Source organism: Chelonia mydas, chromosome 21 (assembly GCF_015237465.2).
Source record: "Chelonia mydas isolate rCheMyd1 chromosome 21, rCheMyd1.pri.v2, whole genome shotgun sequence".
Lineage (NCBI taxonomy): Eukaryota > Metazoa > Chordata > Testudines > Cheloniidae > Chelonia > Chelonia mydas.
The window spans coordinates 3,579,983-3,595,973 of record NC_051261.2 but is presented as its reverse complement, the minus strand read 5'-3'; the positions used below and the strand labels follow the sequence as shown (position 1 = coordinate 3,595,973).

General features: G+C 44.9%; 1 protein-coding gene across 2 annotated transcripts; it reads right to left on the bottom strand.

The window, feature by feature from the left end:
• Positions 1-47: 47 nt before the first annotated feature.
• GUCA1ANB (GUCA1A neighbor) lies at positions 48-8,698 on the bottom strand. 2 transcript variants are annotated; one of them, XM_037885347.2, is made up of 2 exons: positions 8,568-8,698; positions 48-2,434 (listed from the first exon to the last, which is right to left on the bottom strand). In XM_037885347.2, the coding sequence occupies exons 1-2, from the start codon at positions 8,607-8,609 to the stop codon at positions 2,018-2,020; spliced, it is 459 nt and encodes a 152-aa protein (XP_037741275.1). In that variant the 5' UTR covers positions 8,610-8,698; the 3' UTR covers positions 48-2,017. The 2 variants fall into 2 exon arrangements, 1 of the variants encoding a protein (XP_037741275.1); XR_006286924.1 differs by lacking the exon at positions 8,568-8,698 and adding an exon at positions 6,947-7,429 and having other exon boundaries at positions 2,338-2,434.
• Between the last annotated feature and the right edge of the window lie 7,293 nt (positions 8,699-15,991).

Here is a 15,991-nt window from a genome sequence, read left to right as displayed (position 1 = left end):
CCCAGTTCCCAGTGATCAGGCTGGGACTGGGAGATACACAGACAACCTAAAAATAAACCACTAATAAAAGAGTGTGGGCTTGTACCTCAAGAGACACCAATGTGCTAACAGTATATGAAATATCAATGCTTTGTAAGAGCTTCCGGTGGAGATACCCAGGACCCAGGGGAAACAGCCCTCACACTCACATTCAGTGCTAAAGGGGGAACGCATGAAGCAAATGGAGGCCTCCACTCTCCTGTGCATCTTGACAGCATCTGAAATATGAGGTGCCACTGTTCTTTAGTGTTAAGTGTACTCAGTTCTTCAATTCAGAGTCAGCAAATGCAGTGGCACCTGCTGTTAGCAGGATCAGACAGAAGAGATGGGCCTGAAATGGATCTGGTTTAAACACACCCAAACTTGGCTCTGGCTGTCCGGGCTAATCTCTAGCACACGGTGAGTAGAAGGAAAGCCCTGAATTATTTCAGGATATTGCAAGGTGCCAGGTGAAATTCCCAGCGGTGCCACAGACTCCCTGTATGAGGTTAGGCTAAACACGTGAGCCCAGATCCTCAGAGTTATTTAGGTGCCTAGTTTTAAATTATTTCAATGGAAGTTGGGTGCCTAAACACCTTTGAGTTTCTGGGCCTTAAGCTTGCTGGGCCTCAGTTTTCCAGCAGTAAATAGGGGATGATGATAGTCTTTTACCTCATGGGGGTGGTCATGAGCTTAGTTAATTGTTACTTGTAAAATGCTTTAAACTCCTTTGCTGAAAGGTGCTTCTAAGGGGGTGTCCGGGTTCTCCCGCAACCCACTCTGTTAGCAAGAATTAGAACCCTACAGAAAGTTGCTGAGTAAGCTCTGCTGGCTCATTATAGCAGGTGTGGCTTGTTAATTCTACCAAGATAGGAGGTGTGTGATGATCATCCGACCCCAAAGTCTGGGGCACAGAGATTTCAGCAGGGAAGCCCTAGGACCAGCCAGACTTGGGCTGAGATTTATGACATACTGTTGTTGTTTCAACTGCCAGTCAAGCCAAACTCCAGGAAAGGGGATATGTTTGGACTTTATGACTACACTGTTCAGAGCAGAGTGGGAAGTCCATCAGCTCACAATGCTACAGAAGGGCAAAATATTATGATTACAGTTGTACCTTTCTGCCAGTGCATTCGATTCCCCAGACTATTAAAAAAAATTCCGTGTACCTTGTGCCCCCTGACGTCTTTTACAGTGTCGTCTAAGTCGGGGCTAGTAAAGACCTCCCCTGTACCTGATATGTTTCAGTGACAATTACCAAACACAAAACAAGCTTTTACAGCTCCAAACACAAAATGAGCTTTCTGCCTCTCTGGGCACAATGTCATACCGTGCCTAGCAAGAAAGGGGTTCTTATGCTTTCCAGAGTCTGACCAGGACTTTGGGAAACCAAAGAAGAGACCAGCTCCTAGGAAATACAGCCCAGGTTCTATACTGAGCCCAGTGCATGCTGGGGCAAGACATCTGGAGTTTAGTTGTGGGGATACCCATGCAGTACATAGATGATCAGTAGAATCAATATTTTATGCACCTCACTGCTGAGTCTCACTACCTCAATTTAAAGAGTTCCCAGCAACACGGACACAACAAGTCTGACTGGGTTTTCCTATATCATTACAATTACACACACTCTAGGCAACATATTTCTGGGAGATCAGTGCATTCATCAGGTGGATGGATTCACCCAACCCCCATATCCACTGCATTGCTATCACAGGCACCAGCTGTAATTTTTATATTGCTTCATTTAATGTGCCAGCTAGTGGCTAGTTTTGGTAACTTAACCGCAATGGTAGGTTTACACTACTACACTGCATTCTGGGAGGAGTTGTGTAGAAGTGACGGTAGCTGTTTCCTAGGCTGCTGTGAAAGCTTAGCTCCTGCAGTGTCTCCCAAGTGGTCTTCTAGAGCCATCCAGATAAGCTTTACCTTTCCCCTTCAACTCACACACTGCACTAGAATATCCTGCACAAATGAGAGGCTCGGGCCAGGCATACTGTCAGTTTTGTTGCTTTGGGTTTATTGTAACCAACTGTGGTTTCGTCCCAACAATGGGTCTCCATTTGACAATGTTTGCACGCTCAACGTCCATCACCTTCCTGGTGTGATCAGTGTCCCGGCAATACCGGTACCCACAGGTTGGCTTCTGCGCAGTATAAAATGGTGCGTACGAATTAGAGTAATTCGATTTATAGAAGACAAACTTGAGCGAATCAGGCTTATGACTCCCCGGGTGTACGACGAAAGGAACAAACATAGAGGCTAAAGATTGGTCCTTACGATAGCCTATTGGAGACGACTGATCCTTGGACGTGCGCAGGGGACAAGGAAAATCCTGTAACACTTTGGCTGTTTCTCTTCCCTTTGATCTCTTGCAGGCATTGATGGGAGCTCCAGGTTTCAGAGCCCCGCTGACCTGTGAAAAGAAAAGTCAAACAAAGAGACATTGCAATCCTTTTTTTCCTGCACAGAATTGTAGGAGTTTCATGTTCTCTCTATCATCTACCCAAACATAATGGTGCTGCACTGGTGCGTGAGAACTGGAAAGTGAAACAGATCAGGCCCAGTAGTGAAAGTGGCCAGTCTAGTTACACCGAACAGCAAAAAGTCAATAACTAATATAAATGGTAAAAATCTGGCCATTAAAAATTCTTTAATGAGTGTCTGAGGTGTTGCTCATAGCACAGGTAGGGGATTATTTAAAGAAAATGTATTATTTTTAAGTTGGCAGCATCTTTTTACACATACTACTAATAAAGAAAAAATATACCAAGGGAATTCACAAACCAAACATAAAACTAGATCTGAAGGACTTGATTCTCTGTAACCTTTCTCCTTTTGCAGTCAATTACACTATTGCAAAGTGGGTGTAAGGAGCTTTCAAACTGTTTTCTTGTGCTCCCCATCTGTCTGTCTGTATCTAGCTGTTGTCACTTACCTTAGATTGGAAGCAGTTTGGGGCAGGGACTGTCTTTTTGTTCTGCGTTTGTACAAAATTAAATGTTCATTGGAGTAGGGACTAGGATAAAGGTGAGTGCCCCAGAGTCACTCGGACTTTCTTTGTCCAAGTAACTACTCGTATATTTTATACAAAGTGGAACAACTTTAACAGAACAGATGTAGAGAGCTCCACTCCAGGATACATAGCCCACTGGTTACAGCACTCATGTAGGATGTGGGAGATGGGTATTCCAAGTTCCGGGTCCAGAGCAGCGATTCAAAATTGGGTCTCCCATGTTCCAGCTGACCTAACCAGTAGGCTACAGGTTACAACGGGGTACCACCCCTCAGTTTAATGAATGTCGCTCTTCGCTTTTGTTAAAATTGACCAACATGGAATGCTTCATTTGAAGCCAAAGTTTTCCCAGCTCTTTCAATTTGCCAGAAATTCCCCTCACACACACACAATCACATACACACACACAATCACTTTCACTTTGAGCAGAACCAAAACATTATTTGATTTTTTGGAACTGTCAGTGATGTGAGACCATCAGTAAAATTATTCACACAGCTGTATCAGCAACTCCCTGATCACACTGCTGTGCTTGCTCACTGGCTTCCTGATGCCTTGCCAGGCCATGCATTTCTGTGCCACTCGTACGACATGTTCTTTGCAGGGCCTAGCCATGACCTTGGCACATCCATCAGTGGGTCTATTTTTATTTTGCACACAAATATGCAAAAGATGGAGAGGAAAATATGAATCAATAAATCTTATCTGTAATCAATAGAGATCTACATGTTCCTTGTGTCTTGAGACAACAATGACACCACTCCCAAAATATGCTGCACAGTTCACTATGTTATTCCAGCTGAGCATATCCCCTGTGGAAACACCACCTTCCAAATTTGCACGAACATGATCTTTTTGCAGAATGAGGTGATACCAGCCTGATCCCAGAGCGCACTTGTGTTCATGTATTTTGAGCTATCCCTAGGGTGCTAGACTAAAGGGTCAGGGCGTAATTCTTTAGCACAAAAGAGTCTCAGTTCTACACCCAGTGATGGTTATGAAGCCGTGGGATTCTTACAGCAAGTAGTGTGAACAGACTCACATCTAAGTGCACCTCACCGGGTAAAACACCGCACGCAGCAATGTTTCTCTGCTGACAGAATTTAGTCTTTCGTCTCCCCCCAGAGATTTTCATTCTCTCTTCACAGATCTTTTTTTACCCAGCTTTATGACAAACACACCCCGGGTGGGATACTGTTGAACAGGAGTCAGCGCACCGGCAGCAGGAGAGCTCAGGAGACGGGAAATGGGAGAGGACAGCCCTTCATCCCTCGGTCAGCTGCCTGAATTCAGCCCTGACCAGAGGTTGCTGCTATCAAACTCATTTCTCAGAGGCTAATGAACAACTAGATGGTGGTCCTAGTCCAGTTCCTAATGGATCAGCTACCCACTGACATCAGAACTGCAACCAGGTAGAAGCCCTGCTAGTATTCAGGGACCACACAGGCCATAAATGCCTCTCTCAACCCTAAAGGTGATCCCTCTGTGCTGATGCATACCAATGTGGTGGCACAGGGAAAGCTTGCCCATGCTGTTTCTGTTCTGTGGGTCAACAGAGAGAGTCATTGCAGCACCTTGTGCTAGTGTTAAATTCTCTGAAAGAATGAAAACAGATATAGGATTTATATGAACGTAGGGCTGAAAAATGCAGGTCACTTGGGGAAGGTGCAAACATCTCTCAGAAGTAAAATCTACCCTGCACATATAGAGATAAAACATTTAGCGTAGTGAGTGACTCTACATCACCCAGCAGTTCTGCTCCTCCAGAATTGCCTCTGCACTCACACTTGTTCTAACTTCGTTACTACTGGTAATTTGAAGTCTTTCTTGGCAGGGACATTATGTTTTTTACCTTCATTAATTAACCACCACTTAGAGCTCCTTGGGATATGCTGCTTTTCACTGAGGATGCCTGTAATCCTTGGAAAGGTGAAATGGGAACCAAATTTTCCCTGTTCAATTATTAGTTTGGCATCCTAAACAAAATCTTCGATGCCTAGCTTTATTTTTAACCATGTAAAGAGGTTTCCATGACGCCCTGGCTTATACAGCTGATCTATTTTCAGCCTATATATCTGGCTTTGACCACTGGGTCATCAACCTATTAACCACTTAACAGGAAGTTCAGTAAAATGATTATGTAAATTAAATTGCCTACTGTCTTTGAGGGAAGGGGGTCAGCATCCCATAAAGTTACCCCCTGCTCCTGTCACCCACTCCCCAAACAGCCAGCTGCCAGAGGCCTTAATGCTCTCACTGCAGGACCATTTCTTCAGGGAGCCTTCATCTGCTTCTGAGAGCTGCTCAGATTTAGCTCAGTGCCTCCTTGATCCTCCCCAATGGTTAGTGCTTCCATCTGCATTGTGGCAGCAGGATTCCACTTGGTGGTAGCTGTTTGGGGAAGAGAAAAAAATCTTCCCTTCGAAGATATTCTCAGAATGCCACTACAGTTCAGAAGCTTATCTGCTTTCTAAGAGCCTAATCCCGAACTCATTGAAGTCAAGGTTAAGAATCCTATTGGCTCCACTGGGCTTTGCATCAGACCTAGCTGCAGCTTGCAAGCGAGAGGTCAGCGTGTTCCAGCCTTATGGAACTACAGGCTTTCTACATGATTTGCTGACACCTCTTCCCCAGTCTGAAGCATCTTGACTTTGGGAAGATGGCATTTACTTCTGGGAATGACTGTCTCCAAGCGGGCAGTGTCCCCGGTGCCAGGTGTGCGATAGGAATGAGAGGTGATAGCAGACCGTCCTTGGAATGTGCAGAATTGCTCCCTATAGACCAGCTAAAGAGGATGGCTTGAGTGTCTCAGCCCCAGTTCTGAAGTCACTAATGGTACGTTTACATTGCACCTGGAACTGAGCCTCCCAACGTCAGTAGACAGACTGACATTAGCGGGACTCGAGCTAGTGGACTAAAAATAGTAGTGTGGACATTACAGCTTAGGGGATAACTTGGACGCTTATGCCCATTTGCACCTTGGGTACCAACACATTGGGTACACATCTGGTGCAGAGCTGTTCTGAAAATCTGGCCCCACTTGGAGAACTGGGACCTTATTTTCTTGCTCATTTCCACTATAGTTTTCACCTCTTGCTAAAGTACATTATGTGCTTCAAGACGGAGGCCTGAGATCAGTAAATATGAAAGATGCTGCAGACAATTACCACACCCTTTAAACAAACAGCATTAGAGAATAAGTACTTCAGCATCTAGTATAGTCCTTATCTAAAAGACGTGATTGTGGAGAAAATTACATGCAAGGGGAAAAAACGGAGCAGTTAGTGCTGACTATAAAGGAGACTTTTTGCTTCCCAGTATTGTCCACCCGACGTATTCAAAAAACATGTGTCAGGCTCCAAAAATTATAAGAGTGATTTAAAAATCATGCATTTTTAAAATGAATTTTGGGCACTTTTTATGTGCTTTCTGAACCTTTCAGATGCAGCTGGATCATATTTTCTGTAACCCTGAAAGCTAGAAACTTTTTTTTTTTTTAATGAAAGCTGAGATTCTCATGACATTACATGGCTCAAGGAGCTGGGATTTCAAGAAAAACACCAGGTGTCATGAGACTGGAGATAAAATTGTGAGTTTTGGCAGCATAGGTTAAAACTGAAACAGACAGCTCTCCTTGCTTGGCTTGATCTGTGCTCAAAGCATTCACCAGCAACTAACCTAGAGGACATGGGGCACTCTGCATTCCCACACACACTACAGCTTTTAACAGAGCAGCAAAACAGTGGGTGTTCCCAAACTCTAGGTATTTTCTATGTTATCCAGCTGGTTTCCAGGGACCCTTTCTATAGCTGGTCACAGCAGTGACATGCACATCAGTAACCATGCACAACACTACCGCCCGTGCATGTGCGCTTTTGAGATGAGGTTAAGGGATGACAGGAATTGCATTACCCTGGTCCATCTCGTCCAGTACGCCTGCCTCCGACAGTGGCTAGCACCAGGTGCTTCAGGGGAAGGTCATAAATCAATAAACATCGTTATGACATGAGATGGCCGTGAAGGGACCAGAGCCGCCTTACATTAAATGTGCCAGCTGTTCAGCATATTAGCAGTGTCTCAGACAGCCCTGATGTGTCATGGTTTGCTGTAATCCATGTAAAAAAAAAAAAAAGGCCTCTCTCACAATTCATAGGGAAAGATAACACACGCATAGAGTACCAGCGGCACCCAGTCACTGCTGCCAGAATGGCAGGGGGGTGCCACAGCAGGTGGAATATTTGGAGTTAGGGCGGAGGACGGGGAGAAGGAGTAGAGATAGGTGTGCAGGGAGCACACGCACAGTGTGGATTGAGGATTTAGATCCATGTAGTGTACGTATATGTTGACATTTCATTATGTGAGTCTGTTTGGATGACAAGCTCTTCAAGGCCGGGACCTTTCCTCAAATTCATCGGTAAAGCACCTAGGATAAAATTTTCAAAATCACCAAAGTGACTTAGGCACCCGTGTCCTGTTTTCAAGAGGGATTTAGACACTTCGGAGCCTAAATCACATCAACTGACTAAATGCCTTTTGGAAATGCAATTTAGGTTCCTGAATCAGTTTGGCTTTGCAACGCTGAGTGCAGCAATGCCTAAATACCTTTTAAAAATCTAGGCCTGAGTACCTAAGGCCCAATCTAAACATAGATTTTGTGCCAGAACAGCCATTTCAGCTGGGAGTGGGCATTTTACCCTAAATAGTTACACCAGTCCAACCCCTGGTGCAGGTTCAGTTAGACCAGTACAAAGATGATTATACTAGTATCATATATTCCCCATCCAAGGATAAACTATACCAATAGAAACATATTTATATCTATAACTGCATCCACGCTACAGGGTACTTACTACCAGTATAGTTAAGACAGGGCAACTTTAGCGTGTAGACAGGCCAGGGTCACTTTTGAAAATGGAACTTAGGCTCCTAGGTTACTTAGATGCTTCTCAAGGAACAGGGGGTAGCCGTGTTAGTCTGCAGCCACAAAAAGAATAAGGAGTCCGGGTGGCACCTTTTTCACCCACGAAAGCTTATGCCCAAATCAATGTTAGTCTTGAAGGTGGCACCGGACTCCGCCTTGTTTAGATGCTTCTGAATCTCTGACTCCCAGCTAGACGTGCGCTGGGCTAGAGGGACGCCCCGGCGCGGCAGGGCTAGAGTGCCGTTCCCGGGGCGCAAGGGCCCCGTGCTCTGCTGGGGAAGGCCACGGGCCAGTCTCCGCTTCGAGGGGGCTGTTGCGCCGCTCCCAGGATGGTTCAAAGCCCCCCCGCCCCAATACTTTCCGGAGCGAGTCTGCTGAACGCTCTGTTCTCCCCAGGAAAGGACCGAGCCGGGGGAGTCCCTCCCTGCCCTGACATCCCCGCCTGCCTTGGGGCGTGGGTTTCCCACCCTCCCCAGCCCATGCGCGCCGCGTTGCGCACTCGGGCCGGGCTCTCTCTGCCCCGCGGCTGGGGACCGGGGCGGGTCCTGCCAGTGCCGACCGGGGAACGCCGCTGGCCCCGCCGCCCCTGCCCCCGGCCCGGCGGGCTCCTACCTGCGAGGGAACCCCCCCGGCGGGCATCCCCGGCTGCGTCATCCGGCCGCTCCGCACGGGGGCTGCCGCCGCTCCGAGGCGCTGGCGAGCGGCCCGCCGAGCCCGGTGCCGCCGCGGCCGCTGGGGGCCTGCTGACCGGGGCCCTCTGCTCGGGCGGCCGGCGGGGCGCGGCGCGGCGGGGCCGGGCCATTGTGACTCGGCCGAGGCGTCAGCTGGGGGCAGCTCTCCCCGCGGGCTCTGGCCTGCTGCCCCCAAACGGGAGAGCCGGGCTGGGGGGCCAGGGCACGAGGCGGAGACGTCTCTCCCCGCGCCCCCCGGGCTCCGCAGGGAATATACTTTGGTGGGGACAGGGGCCACGATCGGGGGCTGTTGTGAATAGGAAGGTCCTGCTCCCCTGAGCTGCTTTGTGGGGGCAGCCCGTCTCTAGCCTCACCCGCTCTTGCCCGCGCCTTGACCCTCAGTGATAGTTCCAGTTTTCCCTAAAGCCCCAGCTCCTGGAGTTCTGTGAATCTCGGCTTTCATTTTTCAAAGTAACGTCTGCTTTTTTGTTTGTTTGTTTTTGCCCTCATCCTTGCAGAGAAAGAGCCTGAAATATTGACCGGAGTGCCCCTGAAAGGCCCAGAAAGCAGAAGGCACATAAAAAGTACCTGGGTGTTATTTTAAAAAAATATATTGTGGGTTTTAAGCCAACTTAATTATTGGGGAGGGGCTGACTTTCCCGGGTGGATTGGGGTCTGCCTGGTTGGACCAGCTTGAAGGAAGGGACCCGGTCTACATTCCAGGTATTATTTAGGAGAAAACAAAAGGACCAAACACCTAATGAAAGAACTTGGCTCCCCTTCCAAACTACAGTGCTAGAAGAGTTCAGTTCTTCCAGAGCACAATGACCAGGCAGGAACAGCACAGCATTACAATGCTGTACAATCCTATAAGGACGGTTTGTAAGAATAGGGAACCACTGGCAGTTATATCACTGCACTGCTCAGCACAAAACTCTTCACTCATGCATCTGTGTGGAGCTACCATGCTAATTACAGACTTTTTTTTTTTAAACGAAAATGCATTTTTTACTGAGTGAATAATTCTGAGTGAATGATTCCCCTCCTCCTCTCCCCCGAATATTGATATTTTCTTGAAGCATCCCTGAGCTGAGGAAAGGGGTCTTTCAGATGTTATTGCAGATGAACCAGATTTGCATTAAAGTAATAGTTCTTCATCTCAAGAGTTGCAAATTCAAAGTGGGCTTAGGTGACAAGTGAAACAAGTTTAATAGTCTCAGCCTCGCACCAGCTATTTACTTTCATAAGAATAGAGAATTCAGCAAAATCACTCAAGAATATACATATCAGAAACATATTATTATTAAATGACTAATTCATCTTGTGATAAACAAAATGCTTTGCAAAATTATAACAGACCCTATTTTATGCCTGACTAGTTAATAATCACTAACACTGCATGAAAGTGAACATCTTCTTTGTGTAAAAAATTTGCTGTGAAAACAGGCGATTTTCCCAAATTTTGATATACTTTTGGCCAGTGCCAAACTGTGTTAATTTCCAGTGTTTTCATGGAAGTTCTCATTATTCAAAATTCAGGCACATTAAGAAATTGTTATTGATGCAGATATTAATACTTAGCACGCCATTCTGATGTCTTTACATCATCAAAGCACTATATTATCTATCTCCATTAACAAGTCTATATAATTGTATATTAAGTAATCTGTACATTCATGTTTATTAACTTATACTGTTCACCTGAATTTTAAAAAAAGTCACTTGAGCCAATTTTCCAAGGATTTGACCTTAGTTTACAATCCCTTGTAAATTTCAAATGTCTTTGTTTTGCTGGTTACGCCTATTTCTAGATTTGATGTCACACTGATGAAATACAACATTGATAATGCTGTCACAGCCACAACAGTCACTTAGTTCTTCAGCTGTCTGTGAGCTCCAGCCTCAACCTGTTACAGCTAAATCTGAGAAGAGAGGGACTACACCTCTGCAGGGGTGGACTACATATTTTATTTACATGAGCTCCTCACTAGGTAGCAAAGTTTTTTGTCACTTTATTGCATGAATAACTAACTCACTTCATGCAATAAGAGGTATTTCATAGAAGTCTTGTGTTCCTGAGTTATGGAACCTGCCACAGGTATTGTGCTTTAAGATATGACACAAACATACACCTGTCTTTTCTACAATAACTCATTGAGGAAATAGACCAGACTTTGGTATGGAATCTGGCATTGTCCCTGTCACGGCAGATATGTTTGGGAAATTGGGAGTGCTAGTGACATCACCGGCTCCTAGAATGCCAAATGAAAACTCATCTATCTACTGGGTTGTCTTTGGCAGCCTAAGTCATTTGTTTCCTAGCAGCATTTATTTCTGACTAACAATCAGGAACTTCGTGGCGTGCTACGTGTGTGGAATGTGTATGCTGTTTCTGTTGGAATTCTAAATATCTCAGTTGACAGCTGTGGTGCTCACAAATAGACCTGCTTTAAAAGGATAATGTCATTATGTAAGGATAGATGCAGTTCGTAAAATACGATGGGATGGATAGGTGGAGGCCATACAGGGCTTCCTTCAGATAGGCACCTAAATGCACATGGCCATCCACTCCTAAGGAAGTGCTGAGCATCTGTAGTTCCCATGTTAAAATCGGACTGTTTTTATGTAGGTGCCTCATTGGAAACACTTGAATTTGTTTGTGTAAAGCACTGCCCTCCTCTGGAGGAAATATGCCAGGCCATTGTCGGCTGGCCCTCTTATTGCCTGAGTTAGTGGAACTGTTCCTTCAAATGACAAGGCTGACATCACAACCTGCATTTCTGCTGCTGATTTATTTTTTCTAAAGCACAAAAGAAGCTATTCCTACAGCAGATAATGGACTTTGTTAGGCACATAACAGGCATCAGGTGTTCTCACAGAGACAGTGAACAACTTTTAACTAATGGACAAAGAAAAATAATTGCTAGCAGAAAGTTGACAGCTTGACAGCTGCAGAATCCAGATGTCAATCAGCAGTGGTACCCCTCCCAAGCCCCTGTGAAGCTCAGAGAAAACTTGATGGACAAGATCTAAACTGAGAGGGGTTTCCAGAGAGCCAGAGTTTTCCTTGCTCAGTCTTGTGCTTTTCTTCATTATCAGTGTCTAACTCACTCTGCTATTCTTGGGTTAGTATTTACTTAGTTCGTAGGTCACATGTGTTTACTTTTATGCAATAAAAACAGAGAAGGAAAGAGAGGGAACACACTCACAAGTACTGTGTTTTGGAAAATATTTCCACTTCTGTTTTTAGAAACAGTAATGTGTGCATTTTCAACAAACATGGACAGCAAGACAGGATTTTGTTGTGAGGAAAATGACTTGGCATGAAGAAATCACAGTGGTTTCCAATAATATCTTGCATGTACCTGGCCTTTGTTTTTGGAGAAGTGCAGAATACTTAAAGTGACATGCCAAGCTATATACAATCCCAATATTTTGCATTGTTCTCTGTCTTAGGCACAAAGAGCACCCACCAGCACAGCATATGGGTGGGATTTCCACAAGGCCACACTGTTGGCCTTCCTGCTCCTACTGAAAAACCGTTGGCTTCAATGGGAGCAGAGTTAGGACAAAAGTTGAGCGCTTTAGAAAATCTCACCCTATAAATCCTAACTCTCTGTCGCCTCCTACCAGAGACCTTCAAGCACATTGCAAACGTTCACCAGTGCTCTTCCCCAGACCTCGCCCAGTCTAGCCTAGGGATGAGCCTGGGGTAAAGAACAAATATTTGTAGTCTGGAGCAAACTTGGGGCAGGGATGTGCACAACAACCTGGATAAGAGTGTTAAGTATCACTTGTTAGTTAGCAATCAATTCACTGGAAGTAAAAAAGACTGGTGAAGACATACCCTTATGCTGAGAGGAATTTGTCTCTCTTTATCACCTCCCTTCCTGACTGTTACTGGCTGTTGCCCTGGGGCGGGGGGGTAAGTGTAGGTCCTGCCATGCCACCTTCCCCCTCCTGATCTCCCAGGGCCTTTGAAACTGCTGCAGTCTGTTGAAGTGCCCACCGCTATCCCCCTTGGCCCCACCTCCTGTGGGGATGTATGAGCTGGCTTGGGTGGGCCTTCTACCTGCAACTGGGAAGGGAAAAGAGAGACTCAGGGCGGGGGCCCTTACATGTAAAACAATAACATACATGTGCATCTATATGAATGAGACCAAGTCTGGTCATTTATTCAGCCTAGGTGAAAGCATGGCACCATTGAAGCCCATTGGAATTTTGCCACTGATTTCAGCAGAGCCAGGATTTCACCCACTGGCTCTGACTTCCTCTCTCTATGCAGGTTCTTACATGGCCCTCGTCACTCGGGTATATAAGCACTTTTTCTGAAAAGAGGCGCCAGTGAGTTGAATCTTACTTTACTACTAACCAGTAACAACACTGGGCAATTATGTTGGCTGTAGCCATAGCGCCTTCATGGAACAGCTCTTCTCAAAAGCTTTGTGGATTTCTCTCACTCTATATCATTCTCTAGGCTTCTCTGTTGATCAGCTCCTCTCTTCCCTCCCCTCCTGCTCCTTGAGTTAATTTGTCTATATACGTATATCCGGTTAAACTGGTTTGATCAAACATTGCAAATACCAGGTGGCATTTGCCAAATGTCTTGCATATTTCACAAAGATACAGTGTTTGGTTTGCTTATAATGTACATATTTTGCATTTACCCTCTACCTGATGGAAATTAAGCTGATATTACTCGGCAGTGGGGTGGGGAAGTGTTCATTTGGTTTGACCACCAGACATGAGAGGTACCTGGAGATTTTCTTAAAAGATACGGGGTGCAGGAAGGGTGGGCCCTGGGAAAGAGCTGACATTGTTTTCTCCACAAACCCTCCCTTATGACAAATGTCTCTTTATAGCTTCTATCTTATTACCTGTCATAACTGCAGGCAATACTGTTCCCTTATTTTGACCTTGACTTAGGTCCAGATGACACATCAAAATAACTGTGCACAGTTAAGTGGTCCCGGAGAATTCAAGGCATGGATAAAGTGAATCATAAGTGTCAAGGTTGGCCAGGTCGGTTCCTTAGTTTGTCACAAATGCAAACATTTTTGAAAAGAGCTGTTAAAAAGACTGCAGGACCAGAGTCTACCACCCTTGCTCACACTGGGTAGTAGCTTACTCCGAGAGGAGACCCGTTGGACTTCAGGAGGGTTCATCTTAGAGGAAGGGATTACTCAATATGAGTGAAGCCACAGAATCTGAGCCCTAATTTATAGCTACTATGAGTCCCTTCCTTTGGTTCTTTCGTGCCCCGCACTGAGCACAACTGTAACCCATAATGCAGGAATGGTATCTATAGGAGATTAGGTTTTATTTCCTGAATCAAAGGTCTGCAGCGAGGGGCTTAGGTCCCACTGCCAAAGGTTTCTGTTTTTCTTTCCTATTAATCAGTTTTTCCAGAAAAGTACAAAAACAAAGTTTCATGATGAGAAAGACATTTACATTAATACAGCAATTAATATTACCCCTATTTTGCCCTGGACGTAAGATCCATTTTTTCAGTGGCGTTTGGCAGTTCTGAATACACTGTCATTGGGTTGGATTTCCATTTTCAGAGTATTACATTGGTACTCATTCATTGGGAGATTAAATTCAAAACTCTGGAAAGGCTTTTGCATCTATTGCTCTAATAGTTTTGTAATTTATGGCAAGGTAAAAATGTGGAATAAGTGAGCTGACAGGTGGTAACATCTCCAGAATTTACTCTAGTAATGAAATCTACATACATTTTGACCCTATTAGCTGACTTGGAAGTACAACTGAAGATAATACTTTCATTCATCACCTCACATTGTTGTTTTCAGAGTTAGTTAATGTTTGAATGGCTTTTTGAAGGCATAAAATGCTATGGGATTCCCAAGATTTATAATTAACTGAAGTTATTATTCATTAACTTGCAATATTTATTTGCACCACATATAAAATAGCTTGCAGTGTTAGGGATTAATTCAAGGAATGATACCTATTTTTGTACTTAAGAGAAAAATCAATTATATAGTGTTATTTACCCTTTCCCAAAAAACAAAAAAATGGGGTCACATGAGGAAATCAATAGGCAGCAGGCTTAATAGAAAAAAGAGGAAGTACTTTTTCACACTGCACAATTAACCTGTGGAACTCATTGCCATGGGATATTGTGGTGGCCAAAAGTATAACTGGGTCAAAGAAAGAACTAGATAAGTTCATGGAGGATACATCCATCAATGGCTATTAGCCAAGATGGTCAGGGATGCGACCCCGTGCTTGGGGTGACCCTAAACCTCTGGCTGCCAGGAGCTGGGAGGGGAAGACAGGAGTTGATCACTCCAATTGCCCTGTTCTGTACACTCCTATACACTGAAGCTCTGGTACTGGCCACTGTCAGACACACGGTCCTGAGCTAAATGGACCATTTCTCTGACCCAGTATGGCAGTTCTTATGTTCTTACAGTTGTGGTCAAATTCCATAAACTTTAACTAGCTCTTAGACTGTGATTTAGGCCCCAGTCCTATAAACTACGCTGCACAGACAGGCTTTTCTGCCGAGACACAGTCCCACTGAAGGAAGGCATCAGGACTTCGCACAGGAACAGGGGCCCTGCCCAGCAATATGAATCAGCTTGCAGGATCAGGCCCGTAGCTATTAGCACACCATCTAAATTCTAGCTGCCATTTGTATTCTGGAAAATACAGGATGGAGCAAAATGATTAAACTTATTAGCTGTCCTAAGACAATTGTTATTTATTTCTATTGCAGTAGCATCTAAGGACCTCAAACAGGATTAGGGTCCCATTACAAGAGGCACTCTACAAACAAGGGAGCAAATACAGTCTTGAAACAAAAGAGCCCACCATCCAGGATTTAGACTATATGTAACAGATGAATAAACAGATAAGTGGGGAGCAAAGGACGGCAGAGGAGAAGGAAGTAACGATAGAAAGAGAAAAATCACAGACTTTAAGTATCTGCTTCTGCTACCCTGACTCAATGCATATACTAGTTAGAAGTACACTTACTGATGACCAAGATATTTAATCAACAGTAGCACCACACAGAAATGACTGGCTCTGCTGGCCATTTATTTTTCAGTGCTCCAGCCTTGTGTCTCCTTATTAGAAGAGACAGATAAAAGATGTGGTGCGCTGTGAAATAAATTCACTAGTTGGCTGACACTTGTTGCTGTTAGTTTGTCTCTAAAAAACAGGAGGGAGAATGAAAAGTGTAAATGTTTTTATCATGACCAGAGAAGAGCAGACGAGCAGCTTTGTGGACCTGTTGGATCCTCTCCTGGGTATCACAGTGTTTTGGAGAGATCCACGAAACATCCCTGAGCAGCAGGGACTGGAGATTGGCCGCGTTTAACAATGGTTCATTGT

What these genes read in the sequence shown, in the direction of transcription:
- GUCA1ANB (XM_037885347.2), bottom strand. Translation starts at nt 8,609, where the DNA reads ATGACGCAGCCGGGGATGCCCGCCGGGGGGGTTCCCTCGCAG. An exon ending in CCGGGGGGGTTCCCTCGCAG is followed by an intron (nt 2,435 to 8,567) that starts GTAGGAGCCCGC and finishes TTCTTTTCACAG; the next exon opens with GTCAGCGGGGCTCTGAAACC.